Source organism: Mastacembelus armatus, chromosome 18 (assembly GCF_900324485.2).
Source record: "Mastacembelus armatus chromosome 18, fMasArm1.2, whole genome shotgun sequence".
Classification (NCBI taxonomy): Eukaryota; Metazoa; Chordata; class Actinopteri; order Synbranchiformes; family Mastacembelidae; genus Mastacembelus; species Mastacembelus armatus.
Window position 1 is genome coordinate 8,924,186 of NC_046650.1, and position 16,461 is coordinate 8,940,646.

General features: G+C 39.7%; 1 protein-coding gene across 1 annotated transcript in view; it reads left to right on the forward strand.

Moving 5' to 3' along the window:
- Positions 1-1,346: 1,346 nt before the first annotated feature.
- Positions 1,347-16,461, forward strand: part of si:dkey-172j4.3 (diacylglycerol kinase delta) — a 52,053-nt gene continuing 36,938 nt past the window's right edge. Inside the window, exons 1-3 of the mRNA XM_026317120.1 lie at positions 1,347-1,660; positions 2,803-3,122; positions 3,381-3,485. Coding sequence (XP_026172905.1) covers positions 3,030-3,122; positions 3,381-3,485 — 198 coding nt within the window. The 5' untranslated portion in view covers positions 1,347-1,660; positions 2,803-3,029. The remainder of the gene's footprint in view (positions 1,661-2,802; positions 3,123-3,380; positions 3,486-16,461) is intronic.

The following is a 16,461-nucleotide window of genomic DNA, read 5'->3' on the forward strand; positions in this document are numbered from 1 at the left end:
AAGAGAGGAAATTTGACAACCTGTAAACAGCTCCCTGGGAGAGCTCGAGGGGGGTGTGTGCACGTCTCTGTGCGACGGAGACGGGAATGACAGAGTTTTACTGATTATTCCTAATCTGCTTATTCATTTCCTCCTGTTGCTTACCTTCCTTTACAGATTTGGGGACCGATGTAATTTATTCACTTTAGAAATAGGAAGAATTAAAAACAAAGCCACAACGCGCACTTGGTTTGGCTCCCACTGCAGGAATAACAATCACCTTAAAATGAACAACCTAATAGAATAAACTGAACTGAATGTGAATAAAAACATGTCAAAAACACAATGAAAATTTCTCATTTGAGTTGAATGATCAATTGACTAGTCGGTTGCCATTAACTGTCAGACAAAACAAGACATTTGAAGACACCAGCCGGGATATAACTTGTTAAAATCCAGCGGGTGCACAGACATGCCTGTTACTTTGCATGTGTCTGCCTGTTCCAACCAATGAACAAAAACAAACAGGTGGAGGAAGGAGACTGAGAAAAGCGCACACACACACACGCACACTTGAAATTGACTGCTAAATCAGCATGAATATATAATCAACTGTAAACAAATTACTATTGCACTGAGTGGTGCCAGTGTGTGTATGTCTGCGTCTCTGCCCTTGTTTCTGTGTTAAAGTATTGGTCCCACTCTGTGGACGTCTCTTGCCCTTTCTAATGAGACTTTATGTCCCTACCCACAGTAGGACTTCCTTTGAGGTTTGTATACCTCACATGGAAACTAAAACCCCTGGGTTTAAACCCACCACTGGGTCCAATTGAAATTTGCAAACACCATCTACTGTTGGAGATGATGGGATATGACTGACAGCTCTAAACAGCCACTAATTACAGCTTGAAGTGGGAATTATGAGCTTTGACTAAAAAAACCTGTTAACCCAGTTGTTCGACAGGGGTGTAGTGAATGTATGATTTATGACATTAAAATCTTCATTAGGCTCTATCCTTCCTCACCTGTCTCTGCAACAGAAACCTAGACAGACAGTTAAAAGAAACACATTAATGTGATATGAAATGATTTAAATGTTTGAAGTCAGTGCTTGGCTGTGCTGTAATTACACTGTTCGGTGCCTCATGTCGCCAGGTGGTCGGTGGGTGCCTGAAAGAAAACCAACACAAATTTCCTCCTAACTTTGTTTTATTCTTTGAGCTCTGAGATATTTACCTCGAGGGGTGACATTGTTTAAATTGTTTGTCTGTTCCTTGGTTTGTTTGTTTTAATTGCTGTTGGTGCGTCTGTTTATTAGGCCTGTGTGTGCCCCGCGCGCATGCGCGTGCGCGTTATTTGCTCTCCGTTTAACCTCGGTACACCGATTCGAGGCGACTTCATGCGGACGCTTTCAAATCTCTCTCTCTCTCTCCTCGCCCCCTGCTCCCTCCTCTTCCTCCTCCACCTCCCTCCCTCCCCTTCCTACCTGATTCAGATCCGCTCCGATGCTATGCGTATGACCGCGTCTCTCTCCGCAAGGCGAGCACCACCGGAGAAGCCCGCACGCCGCTGCTGCTGAACGCCGGCTGACGAGCGACCCAGGCTGGGCAAGAGGAGCGGGAGACACCGCCACCGATTAACCTCCGCTGGAGGAGAAGGAGGAAGAAATTACCAAGCGAAGGTAAATATTACGCGTCTTGTATCGACATTTGAGAGGCTTTATTTGTGCAGAGGAGGTGGACGACTATGTTTTGGCGCTTGGAACAGCTGAGCCGAGTGAGTCCATTTGACGAATATGCAGGAGTTAAATTGAATATTGACATTTATTGTGCGCGTCCGCCGAGAGCTCGTACGATAAATAAACAGCGATAGGGACGGAATGAATGATCAAGCTGCCTGGGGCGCACGACAGCCTGTTGTGCATCCATTTTTGTTTGTTATTGTTTATTTCTTTTGTGAAACCACATCAACACGATCTGACCGTGTGAGAAGCAAACCAAGCGTGCACATAGTTTGTATTTTAGCATTTGCGCGTTCAACTTTGCTGTCGTCGGGGGACGGCAGTAAAGTCAAACGCAGACAGGTTTTTGAATAACGTGTCCACACCGTAATCAAGGAAACGCACACATACGTGGCCTACATGCAGTCACTTTGTCTGCTGCTTGCTAAATCAGATAACATTAGTTTTTGGTTCCCTGTGTGTGTGTGTGTGTGTGTGTGTGTGTGTGTGTGTGTGTGTGTGTGTGTGTGTGTGTGTGTGTGTGTGTGTGTGCGTGTGTGTGTGTGTGTCTGTGTGTGTGTGTGTGTGTCTGTGTCTGTGTCTGTGTCTGTGTGTGTGTGTGTGTGTGTGGTGGTTAGAAAACATGCAGACGCTTCCCTATCTGGTGTTATGGCATGGGAAGCGGTATCATGCAGAGTCGCCTGCCTGTAATGAGCCATATCATCTTCTTCATCGTTGTTGGTTCACCTTTTTGCCCTTGTCATCCTCATCCTCATCTTCTTCTTCATTTCCACCAACTCCCTCATCATCATGGTTTCACTGTGCTCTTGTGTCTCCTGTGTAAAGAGGCCCCATTTAAAAGCCCTGTCATAAACACATCAAGGCTTAAACAGGAACAGAAAAAGAGAAGTGGCTGTTATTGTCTTTCTAACTGAAAAAAAAAATGGGATGGGGGAGGAAGAAAAATTTAATAGAAATTAGAAAGCACAGTTTGTTTAAACCTCCAGTGAGTCCTCTTCCCCCACACCAGGATAAATAAATAAATCAAAACGTAGGTGAGCTTTTTCTTTCAAATCAATAATTAATTCTTCCATCTTTTTCAGAGTTGGGCCTGAACAGAGAGAGAACGAGCGTGGCGTCCCGGAGTCTGCCATCCTATTCGTCATACTCTCCTCCCTTTCTCTACTTAGCCAGACTTTCACCCCACCAACCTCCACCTAACTGTCTTCTTCCATCTCCTGTTCTTTTCCTCTGTTTGTCCCTCTCGACATCTTTCAAACCTCTCTGTTCTGCTCTTCTTCCCACTCCGTCTCTTTGACTTCAGCTCATTATGGCGTCCAAACTGAACCCCAACATCCTGTACGTGGCAGAGCCCGGTGTGTCGCTGGGGTCTCCCCAGGCGGACTCAGAAAGGACTCATAATGTAAGTACTTCAGAGTCGTATTTCTAATATAAATATTTAGTATAATTGCAAAATAACTGCAACAGGGGGAAGTATTCCTATTCATCCTCTTCACCCATTGACCTCTCTCTGACATCTTGATGTTAATGCTGTATGTTTATTGTAGCATTGTGTTACATATATACTTATGCAGTGCTACCTGTAAAACAAATTGCCCCTCTGGGCTAATAAAGTTTACCTCGACCTTGAAATAGCTGTTCATTTCTTCTCTCCTTTCAGGCTGGAGAAGCTGGAGAAGAGTCCTCAGACAGCGATGGAGAACAAGAGGAAACATCACACAAGCTGATACGCAAAGTGTCAACCTCGGGACAGATAAGGGCCAAGGTAGGACAAGAATGAGAGAAACAGAATATGTGTGTGTGGCGGTGGGAATACACAGTGTTGTGTTAGCAACGGTCAAAGAGCTGGGGAAATATCACTGAACTCTGACAGCTTTGTGCTGAACACAGGGAAACTTAGGAAACTGGTTAAAATCTATAACCTGGTTAAAATCTATCAGGTCTCATCAGATAGTTCTCTTTCCAAGCTATTTCACTCCATCTTGTGTTGTAGCTATTGGTTTTCAGCTATTCTTTACATTTTACATTTTGGAGAATCATAGCTCTGGACATGCATTAGGTGGTGGGGGGGGTTAAAGCTAAATGAAGGCCACATCCTTTTATCTAAAGCTGCACACAGTGTTGTCTCATAGTTTTCTAATGGCTTTAAGCCCCAGCTGCATCAGTTCACTGAGGGGTCTTTTACTTTGTGTTTCTGTTCGCTTTTGGACTGTGGGTCTCTGATGTAACTTGATCAACACTTAAATCAGACTTCTGATCTTATCCGCTCCTCATCAGTGTCTGCTGAGGTCAGCTGACTTCCTGCTCAGGCCTGGTCCACTTCCTTTCTGCGTCATTTTCCACTCTTACCACCACTGTTGCGACAAGTCAAGTTCAAATTTCTGATAGCCAGTCTGAGATAGTAACAGAATCCTCTCTTATTGAATTTCTCATTGGTACTTACTGGCTTCTGGACTGTGTTTTACTGTAAGATGTCAATGGTGTAATATTATCCTCTTTACCGTCATACACACACACAGAAATCTGACTCATTAGTTATTTATGACTGGATATCCACTGTAAGAGATGCAGTGTTTTTAAGCACAAGCATGCAAATGGTGACAAGTGATTGCAAATGTAAATTATACCCTTTACACCGGATACCTGGCAATCCCTCACACATGGAGATGGCCCCCTGATGCCAAGTTTGCTCCTGGAGTAGATACAGTAATGGCATTTGATATCCGTCTGCACTTATGGGTTGATCTAATCGGGCACCGATGTAATGTGGTGCGTTGAGTGTGATGTGCAAGCTCATATAAGTGCATAAGAACACCATAGATAGTTGCCATGGTTTCGGGCTCTGAGATTTATGAGTGAAAGCCATGACCACAATAATATTTGAACTCTTTTTGAGTAGTTTCTTTTTATTTCAGATTATTCAGTAGAAAATGTTTTTTTTAATATTTTTTTAAAAATTTTGTCATGGTTCAAAAACCTTTATTCATCTAAAAAAAACTCTGCAGTTCATCATACATTAAATAAATTGTCTTTCTTTATGCACGTGTATGTGAGAGAGTGTGTTTTTGGCTGCATATGTGTGAAATTTTCTTCTAATATGTATGTTTGTGTTTTTTCTGCGTTGTTTACTGCTAAATACCATTAAAGCATCTCTGCCTGGTAGTTGTCTGTCACGCCTTGCCTCATTTCGTTCCCTGCCTGTTCCCCTACTTGTTAGCTCGGCAGTCTGTTGGCACACTTCTGGGACGTGCTAATTCTTATCAACTGTGACATGACATCCTGACACTATTAGATTAATTCAGTTCCTCAGTGGTAAATCTGTAAATAATTATAGATTTGCAGTGATAGTCCTTGAAGGCCAGGCGTGTCATTTCCATTTAACTCTAGAGACGTTCACGTTGTAATTAAATATCTTTGGGTTTCGAGATGAGCTTTTGATGCTTGAGCATCAGCGGAGCAATTTTTGTGTTTCTGGAAGTCAGAATGATTCATGGAAATTATTGTTTGCAGTCAACTCTGAGATTTCATGAAATATAAAAACAGCCACATTTCAAACATAAAGTTAGACAAAGTGTTTTTTGCTTGTGCAAGGGCTAATGAAAATTTTTTTAACTAAATAAAATGATTTGTTGCTGTTGTAATCAAAATGAATGTGACTAATTGGTTGACTCGGTAAAACTCTGCCGTAGACTCCACTAGATATATTGGATTTTAAGACTGATGGAGGTGGATTTGTTGTGGGTGTGTACTTTACTTTTATCTTCAGAGTTGTTGACCTGACACTTGCTCCACCCTGTTTCGTGCTGAGATTGTAAGAAATCAACCCAAGGGCAGTAAGACACATGTTGCTCTTATAGTTTGTTTTAATATATAAAAAAAAACATGGCTAAGGCACTGAGATGTGTAACTGGTAAACCACCAGCGTAGCACCAAGTCTTTGTTGCATCTCTTTTCTTCTCACATTTCCTGTCTGCGTCTCAGCATTTATGTCTGTATAGATTTTAAATGTTTAAAAACATCTAAACATTTGCCCGCATGATTTATTTTTACCTGAATAATATAAAAATAGTACAAAGTGTTAACCGCCTGGGCTCAATTTAATAAATTTGAGGCTTTTTTTAAAAAAATGTATTTGTTTTTTATTTTTTTGCAAACCAGAACCGTAGACACAGACCACATGCACTAAGTGTTTTGGCCCATGTCTTCATATAACATCCAATCAATTCCATGCATTTATTTTATGTCAATCATTATTGATATTAATATATTAATTGGTTTTGGTGGCAGATCATCTGGATTTTATTTTAGTTTTATACAGCTGTGCAGTGTAGATGGCACAGATTCTTACATCTGTGAGTTTTAATTATGTCAATTGCATCGTCTTTCATCCAGCAGCGTCACGTTTTTGCCACTAGATGAAACAAGAAGCGGTTAGCATGTTGGAAATTTACGTGTGATGTTAAATTTGTGAAACATACAGTGATTTTAATTTTTGTGCTGTCAGTACCTTTACCAGTATCAACTGTGTCACATTTAGAGATCTAGAGATCTTTTTTCCACTGATTTTTGTGATTTGTGTGTGTGTGTGGTACAATCATGCAAGCCATAATAGAAGTGCACAAAAAAGTACACACACACACACAAACACACACACAGAAAAGGGCAGTTGTTTCCATGTGGTGCACAAGACATCTCCTTTCTTTATTCTGCCTTTTTATCTCTGGTTCTCCTTTAGACTCATTGCTGTTATTTCAATCAAACCTCTTCGTTCTGCTCTTGTTGTCATTTTCTATTTCTACCCTGCTCTCTTTAATTTTCTTTTTTTTTTTTTAAATAGTTAAAGGTTCCATACACATTTCCCCCTTATTTGTGTTTTACGTCTCATCTCTTTCTCAAAGATTTACTTCTAAAATAAGATATAAAAAAATAATAATTCAAAATATTATTTAAATAAACAGCAGCAGCCTCTACTTGATCATGTTTTCCTATTTTCATCTTTTTTTTTTTTTTTTAAGCTGTGAGGAATCAATAATTCTTAACTTTGTCTCTGCTTTTCCAACTAAACGGTTTCAGTTCTAAAGTAGCAGCACCTCTTTAGATTATATAACCAGTTGTATTTTTGGTGCTTTGAGTGGTGACCAATAGGTAACACTTCTTTTTTTTTTTTCACATTCCTGTGGATTTCCTCCACCGTGGTTTGGAATCAAACCCACTATATTTGTTCTTTTTATCTCCATCTCCCAGTACAGAAATGTGTGTGGGTGATCACTGCAATGGAGATGAGGATGCGTTATGTATGTATGTGTGTGTGTGTGTGTGTGTGTGTGTGTGTGTGTGTGTGGGACGATAAACAGAACTGGCTTGAGGAGAGTGCACAAGTGCGTGGGATGACCAGTATATTGTGTGTGTGTGTGTGTGTGTGTGTGTGTGTGTGTGTGTGTGTGTGCTTTGATTTATGGCCTTGGCTTGATGTGATCCAGCTGCAATAGTGAGTGTGTCAGGACTGAGAAAGTGAAAGACGGACAGAGAAACATGGCGATGGAGGAAGGAGAGACAATTAGTGAGTAGGAGAGGGAGAGAAATAGAGGCAGAGTGGAAAGTAGCACAGAGACAGATCCAGTCAGTTATATAAGTAGTCAGCACAGCAAACCCATATTTACCATCACAACAGGTTGGCAGGACTGCAGGGGAGGCAGCCTGACCATTTAAAATGTGTGCAGTAAATACGCTGTTTATATCAAACGAGATAGAAACAGTCTGTTACCTGCTCATCAAAGCATTGTTCTGTTGTACCACCAGTGGCCAAAAACTGCAGAGGGTATCTTTTTAATTTTCAGGTCATCAACTATCAGCTCTGTGAGCAAACACACTGACAAGCACCAAATGCCTGTAAAATACCAGATAAGATCTCAATAGTTTGCTAACCTGTATGATGAGCAAGCAACGTCCCTTCAGTCAGGCTTGTGTTTTGGGTATGAAGGTATCACATAAATGCATCGCAGTCAGGAGAAAGTTAATGGAGAAAGGAAAGAAACTGCCAGCCCTAATTATAACCAAATTAAATGAACTGGTTACCTTATCCTTGGACTGAAAATTTGTGCATGACCTTTTAGGTAAATTGTGATATTCTATGTCTGCCTGTCTTTGTGTTGACTCATTCTATACATCAAATTAAAATAGTGACATTACATAAGGTTTATTAATTTAAAAAAATGGTTCTTGGCAGGTATTGAGGCTTTGCCATTTGAGCCAGAAGGTAAATTTTATATGACTACAAACTCCCTCCAAGATGATCAAGCTTTAGCTGCTGTTGGAAAATTTGTTGATACAAACCAAAGGTAGCTGCTTGTGCATTGTCACTGTAGTTGTAGTTAATTTTACTCACTTATTATTCACCAAAATGTCAAATAATGGTTATATCTTTAAAGCTGTTTGAGCACAGAATAAACATATTTTTACTTTTATTTATTTATTTCACGTTTGCTGCTACAACAATATACCTGCTTATTTTAGAGGTAATCTGTGATAAAGTGGCTAACCTACCATGATCCATAATGAACACAGCAGCTAGTATTATTGATTTACTATAATGAAATTACTATACACAGGCTGTTAATCAGACATGCATGAATTTACGGAACACAGTCAGAAATGCTGAGTCAGCCTTTTCCCCGGCCGGACTGGTGTCTGGACTTCCAACTTAGTTTTTATTGATTTGACCTCATGTTCCCCTCGACGTCAGATCAATAAGGGGAGTTTTCACAGTCAAAACAGGAAGATGTCAAACTCTGCTACTCTACAATAAAAGTCCTTAAGCTCTGGTGATAATGGTGAGTTTCCAATAATCATTTACAATCTCAAGAAATGTTTTATTTACCAAACTACTTTAAAAATCTTCAGTCTTTTAAAGAATTCTGATTTCTTTTAAGTTTTTTTACATGACATATTTGACATAAATGACAATTATTCATTCTGTAGCACAAACTGTAGTATTTGAATTAGTTTTTATGTTTCCAAAACCAAAAGAAGAAGAAAACAATATATTGATCAGTGGAAAAACCTTGTTTTGCAATATGGTTTCACTCCTCACTTCACTTCCTGTGTCTGTTTTTACCCCCATCACTGTTTATCTATTGTGACCATTCTTATTACTGTTCCTGCCTTTCATTGCCTCCACCTGATTATGCTTTATTCCTTCTATCTTGATCTGTCCATGCTCCCTCGTTCTCTCGGACCTCCATCTTTCAGAATCCCGTCCTTCTTTCTCTTTCTTCTCCTCTTCCTTTTAACTATCTACTGATAGTTTTGCAGAAACGTTGCCCTTTAAAGATAACTCCGGCCATACACCAGTGCTAAGTGTTACACACATGCCTTGACTACTTATAAGTGGTTCAGTTCAGGCTGAATGATGTGTAAAATGTATAGGCCTACTTTAAGAAAACTGAGTTGTTAAATGTTTTGAGTGGAAGAAGTAAAGTATATGATACTGTACCTGGTTGTACTAGTTGCCTTTCGTCCTTCGCTCCAGTTTCCAAAGCTCTCCTGAGACTTCTGTGTGTTTTAACACCGTTTTGTGCTATGGCAGGGGGATGCGTCTGTCAAACACTTGTTTTTTTCTCCTAAAGAGTCTCACCTCATATGTCGCATCACTGTGACTATTACTTTGAGAAATGTTGCTCATGAACATCAAGAAAGATTTAGATAGACAACAAAAGGTGGGTGAAGTGGCTTTTGGGGAGTTTTAGGTGCCTTTACATCTCTATAATCTCCTTCTATTGCTCTTTATCTCCTTTCTGTTTCTTTTTCCTCTCCAACTTGCCCTGTCATTCCTCCTCTCTCATGGCTGCAAAGTGCAAAACACCATTAGGCTTCAGTTTGCAATAGGCCATTAAGAAAAGTGTGTGTGTGTGTGTGTGTGTGTGTGTCTTTGTTTGTGAGACAGAGACAAAGTTGCTGCCGTTATCTTCAGCGGCTGTGTCTAACTCGCTTTGGAAATGTGCTAATGACGAGGAGACAACAATATCTCATGTGTGTATATGTGTAGTCACTAATGAAGTAATGTGTGCAGTCAAGAACAGCTGTTTGTGTTTGTGTAATCAGTAATGAGCAAACACGTTTCACGTTGACAGGCGTGTGAGTGTGTGTGTGTGGAACTGCTAATGTTCTACCATGTGTTATCCATCAGTGGAAGGTGTGTGTGTGTGTGTGTGTGTGTGTGTGTGTGTGTGTGTGTGTGTGTGTGTGTGTGTGTGTTTCCACAGACATATAGTGCCATCACCTCCCTGCCTCTCTCTCTCTCTCTCTGCTGGTTAATAGACTGAAAACACAAAGCATGAGTTTTGATGCGCTTGTCACATGGATCTAAAGTAAAATCCTTCGTGTGAAGTGTGATAATATTTATATACATCATATATGTCATCTCATTGTGTCCTCTTCTTCTGCAATAGTTGAATGGCAGCCAAATAAAGAATTACCACTACTCAGCTGTTTATCTCAGTGAACCTACTCCTACAGTTTGTGTTACAGTGGTTTATGGCCATTCAATTGCAGTTTCATTAAATATCTTTTTATCTTTTTATATCGTTTTTGTTCTGGAAATGTGAAATTAGTGCTACATTAGGGTAAAAGCTTGACTTGTTGAACATGGTTGCAGTCACAGAGAAGCCATGAAAATTAGAGTTCAGCTAATTTCCCTGATTTGGGCTGTTTTGTTGTGTGTGTGTTTGGTTATTTTCAGCTGTAGTTTATTATGAGATGTTTTCAGCTGAGAAATGTGCAAAAGATGATTACTCTTATTTGATTCTGAGAGGGATTACAACTTGAGACGCACGCTCTGCACTACAGAAACGTATCTATTAATGACATACTGAGGTCACAACATTTCCTGTGATGCACCACAGCTGTCACTGGGTACAGTTTGTCCTGGGTCAGCCTTTAAAACAAGACAACAAACACTGACACCATCCTTCTCTTTTTACTTTGTATTTCTTTCCCTAGTTTCCCTTTTTTATTCTGTTTCCTTTTTTAGTCTAATTTTTTTCATTGTTTTGTTTTTACGCCTCTGTGAACTGCTTTTTTTAAGCCCTGGTATCTCTTTATCTTTCACTCTCTGTGGCCAAAAATAGACTCATTCTGGCTTTTTGTCAGGCTTTCTTTCTTGAAACCTCTTTTACAGGAAGCAAGAGGCGACACATGCTCTCACATGCTCTCTCAGACAAACACACTCATGTAAACGTATGCTTTTGAAAAAAATACTGATATCTGAAAAATTGCATGATCAATTTTACTCTGCTTAACTGAATTTTGAAAAATCTGTTTTTTTTTTTGTTTTTTTTTTACTCTTTTTATGTGTTTGTGTGTGAGTGCTTCTGTGCTAAGGACCACATGAGGAGTTGCAGTCTGAGTCAGCACCATGAAAAAGCACTTCTGTTAATGACACGTGATATAAAGACTGTACTGTCTGTGTATTTTTATATCTGAGAGAGGGTTCGATTCTGCTCTGACTTTTAGTCGTGTATGTTCTACAATCACAGTAATTGCAATTATGATTATTGCAACTGCCGGTAGTTCCTGTCTATCGTCTCCATTCTTCCATTGTGCAGTGGGGCACAAGGTTGGCAAATTTCAGCTGCAGGGACCTGGGGTTTGGTGCTGGTACTTCTGACTTGGTCATGTATTCTTAGACATTTACTGGCCATATGTGTGTGAGGAAAGCCATTGAGGTTCATCATTTTCACTTGAGTTCAAACCCGTGGTCACAGTCTGCACCTCCCACACGCTGAGGTGTCACTATTATACATATATTAGATTATGACAACTGAATACTGAACGCTGTGAGAGTGACACTTAATTCAGTCATCCAGCAGAAAAAGCAAAAAACATGTTTTTGTCTTAATTTTTTTTTTCGACATGATCAGTGTGTTACATGTTTTTCAGACAGGGCTGAAGGGAAGTGTCTGATGTCAGAAGACACCCTGTCTAAGTCATGAACCTGTGTTGGCGTGTGCTTCACTTCCTGCAGCATGTAGCACTGAAGGGCTCCCCTTTTGTGACTGTTTTGAAAGTAGCAGTAAGACGTATTATGGTTTTCATTGATTTTTATTTAGATATATAATTATACAACTTAGCATCTGAGTACTACTACTACAATTGGTAGCTCCAGAATTAGCAAGTAAGCTGCTAGATCTCACTTTTGATTTGACTGTTGCCAAAAAGGCCATTAAGTTGACGTGGCATGCTCTGTCATAAGACAAATCTGTAGTGTCACCATGTGCTAAAACAGGACCTACTACAGTGGTTTATGAAATTATGTAGATTTATTTTATAAGAAGATTTATCATTTGATCAAGAAAAATCTTTGAGTGCTGGGTTATTAATAAAACTTACTGGAAACACAGTCTGAGTAAAATTGAAAGAACTTGAGAACAGTGGCAGCCTGGGTGACTGAACTGGAAGGATGTGGCTTCCTATCTAAAAACAAAACATTTTATTTTTATTCAGGTGTGTGTGGGTGTGTGAGAGAGTGTACGTGTTGGTGTGTGTGTGTGAGTGTGTGAGAAAGAGAGAGAGAGAGAGCAGTTTATATGTGGTTGAGATTCATTCCATAACAAGAGAGATGCAGACATGGAGATTGATATGATTGACAGACAGGATGGCTAGATAAACTTATTAAAGACCATGAAATAAAAAGGGATTACCCCTTTTACACAGTTGTGTGTGTGTGATTACCGCTTTTTATTTCTGAGCATTTTCTCTTTTACAGTGCACTCATCAGCTTTCCATGAATAGCGTCATCAAATCAGGCTGTATGCAAATATGATATTTTGATTTTTGGTAGTTGGGTTAACATGTTAGCTCAGTATTATCTAATAGCTCCTTCACTTTTGTTTTTTAAATAGCTTGTTCCAGTAACAGTGAGTGCAAATTGTTTCACATATATAGGAGGTGAGGCGATTGCGTCTGACTGCATCAGAGATACAGATTTCATCTTCCTCTGTTGATGATCAGGGGGAAAAAAAGGGTTGTGTTTTGACCTGTGAGTGACTAGTACTTTTTTTTTTTTTTAAAAGCCTTTATCTCAGAGATGTCATTTGGTGTTAACTGACTGATCCAAGTTATTTTGATTTTTAATATGTGTCAAGGCCTAAGATACTGCACAGTCACATCTTTGATTTTCATTTGATTTTCTTTTTGCTGTCCATGTGCATTAGGCCTGAGCATTTTCAGCTGGTGTCTATCAAAGCACCTTCATTTCCTTGAAGCAAATCTACAGCACCCGTCTTAGTGCTTATGCTTCCCTTTGTGACTGGACCTGATGAGCTTGCCAGATTTTATCCCGCAAATCTTGTAATTAGTCCAGAACTGCATTTTGTTAATACACAGTGTCACATTTACTCTTATTGCTGATGTTTTCTATTTTTTCATTTAAGCATCCTTTTAACCTCAACCAGCAGTGCTTTTTTTTTTTTTTTTTTCCATGGGGCACTTAGCTTAGTAGGCTTTCCAAGGATTGGAACGAGCGAGCCTTCCTCCCTCTGCAAAGCGGGCCAAGGACAGAACTGGCACAAAAAGATGAGGACAAGACGATTTATAATCATATTAGGAAGAAGTGCTTACCCAGCCTGAAGTCTCTCTATTTCCATCTCTATCTCACTCCCTGTCTCTGCCTTTTGTCTCTTCTGCCTCTGTGTCTGCTGCTGTCTCTTTCCTTAGTCATCAAGCTTAACGCTGAGCCAGACAGTGAATCATACTGTATTAGATGTAGAGGTATTGGCAGGTTATCAGAGTGACAACAGATACCCCCCATGTCTTTCTTTTTTTTTTTTTCCAAGCTTCTCAATCTGGGTAATGAAGACACATACAAACTCACATAGAGTATGTGCATGCACACGAACATGCACTCAGGATACACACTAAGCTCTACACATGTGCTATGGGTTTTACCAGGAAAGAGACTGATGTTTGCAAGAGAAAAGCCACATCCTTTGAAATGTAGAACGCGACCGAGGGAGCTCACTGTTTTCTAAACAAAGAGCCGATTGAATATCACTGTAAACAATCAGAGGAGGAAAAAATAGACCCAGACAGAGAAGAAGGAGAAGGGGGGAAGAGGGATGAGATAATAGAATAGAAAGTGAGCGCTTGAAATGAGAAGATTGTGTTTATTGGGTGTAATGAAGGGGCCAGGCATCTATGTATTTAAATAGGTGTGTGTGTGGTGTGGTGTGCATGTGTGTGAGAGAGAGAGAGAAAGAAAAGAAAGAAATGAAGTGTCCTACATATTTCACATCTGTGTGTATTTTTCCCTCTCTCTCACACACACACACACACACTCATGCCTCAGTGTTAGAGTGCTGTGGTAAATCTGCTCGTACGCACAGAAGATTGCACCATGGAAATCCCACCTCTATGTGGCTTCCTGAGTGTGTTCACCTAGTGTGTGTGTGTGTGTGTGCAAATACTGTATGAGTGCAAACATACCAGACACATGTATGGTGTTTAAATAACTCCATTACAAACAGTGTACAGAAGTTAGAAAATGGTGGGTTTTTTTTTTTTGGGCAGGGGTTAGAGAATAAAGAGAGAACAAATCCTTTTGTTTTTATGCTTTATAATTTTTTTTCATATTTTATCGTAGAACTGTAGAACACCAGATTTCCCTTCCAAATTGACTCAGCATTGACTGTACATTATACAATGAGCTCAGTGTCTAAGCGCTTCATATTTGTCATATTTACTGGAATTCAGTGCAAACCTCTAAATTAGTATTTAGTGTCTTCGGGTGAGAGTCTACCTGAACTTACTGATGTGATGTTAGTGTCAGTGAAAATGTTCTGGTATCTAAAATTAACACTTTTGTCTACATTTTTATTTTTCCTAGCAGCTGAAACACAATTATGAAAGTTTCAAAGAAGTTTTTGTCTCACTACCCGTCAAAGTCAAGTTGCTAGTCACAGCGAATACTACAAAGGCAGTGAAAATACATAATATGCAAGAGTTTTGTAAAATACAAGCTGAAACCATTATGTCATCAGTGTTATTTCATCTTGGGCTCAGAGACTGTTTATAGTAGCAAACCTGTGTTGCAAACTGGTTGTGGAGTTTACATCACACGGGTGTTTATCAAGGTAGGGACGTTCTTATGAAAAGACACTGCTTGGTTATAATATGGGAATTATTCGATCCATTGTTTTAAAGCTTCACCTCGGGCCAGTGCTAATGGCTGAAAGTCAGGATGTACTATTTAAAACCTCTGGTGTTTAGAAATTCATGATTCTATTAAAAGATGTGTCTCTTGCTAGTTGCTGTATGGAGCACATGCAGAATCTTTTTAAAAAATGCTTTTAAGTCACATTGTGGTGACTTCCCATTTTGAAAAATACTTTGCTTTCGTTTGAAGGCAGCAGTAGGTTGGACAGAATGAATTTAGTATCGTAAACAGAAAGGGCCTCCAGTCTTCTCAGTGATGATTTCATTAGATTTACAGTAATTAAAGCAACTTCTAAATTGAATGAATATATTTGGTATTGATATTCATTGGTTTGCATTTATTTCTAACAAATCATCTTTATTACAAGACTTTTTAACAGTGTAGTTAAACAGCCATGGAGTATGTGTGCGTGCGTGCGTGTGTGTGTGTGTGTGCGTGCAGCGAGACTGTATGCAAGTGTGTGCACATGATAAGATCATGAGTCAGCTGCCCACAGGTTGTGTATGTGTGTGTGCATGTGTTTGCACCAGTGCAGGATTCCCTTCAGTCTGCCGAATAGACGGAGGAATCAGAGGCTCACAGATGGAGCGCTGAGAGTCTTCTGCTTCACACACACACACACACACACACACGCACACACACACACACACACACACACGTTTGTCAGGCTTTCTGCACCACCGCTAACCATTCAGCGAGTGTCTTTGTAGAAAGTCTATTTTTGTCATCCCATGTCTATATTTGAGGAACCAAGCTTTTTCTAGAAACAGGCTGTTACTGTATATGGTAATCCCCAACCCGCCCTGTCTTTGTTTATGCATCAAGTTTCTTTTCTTTCTCTTCTTTTTCCTTTTGTTGATTCTTTTTTCTCTTCCTGTTTTTGTCTGTTTTGTACTTTCTTTCTTCATCACTTCCCTTCTTTGTTGCTTCTGTTATTTGCTTTCTTTCATCTGGTATCTTTCTTTTTCCTTTCTTTAAAATTTTCTTGTTTTATAGTTTCTTGTTTTTCTTCTTTCTGGTTGCTCTTTTCTCACGTTTGTTCTTTCTTCCTCCTTTCTGTTGTTCTTTCGCACTTTTTGTCGTCTCTTTCTGCCTCTCTGCCACCGCAGAAGTCTGTCGGTGCGAGTTTACTGGCATGCTGTGTGACGATCGGATGGTTGTCAATTCAACACATGCACAGGCATGTATGTGTCTTTCTGTAGATGTGAGGTCATTGATATTATACATTCACTAACCCTTTGCCTATTTAATCACAACTACATGCCTAACCTTATCCGTGAAGCCTAAATTAAACTCATTTTACCCTTAACCCCTTAAAGCATGTTTTAAATCATCTCCAGTGATGGTTTCAAACAAAAATGTGTCCACCGCCATGTATGTGCACACAAACCATGTTTTAAACACACTTAAACTCAAGTATTGTTCAAGCGACAGAGGGAAAGAGATGTTACCACACAGAGGCAAACCTCTCTTCATCAGCCTGTTAGCTCTTATTCTCTCCACAATGGTCGATGAGAGCTTTTGCTATCCT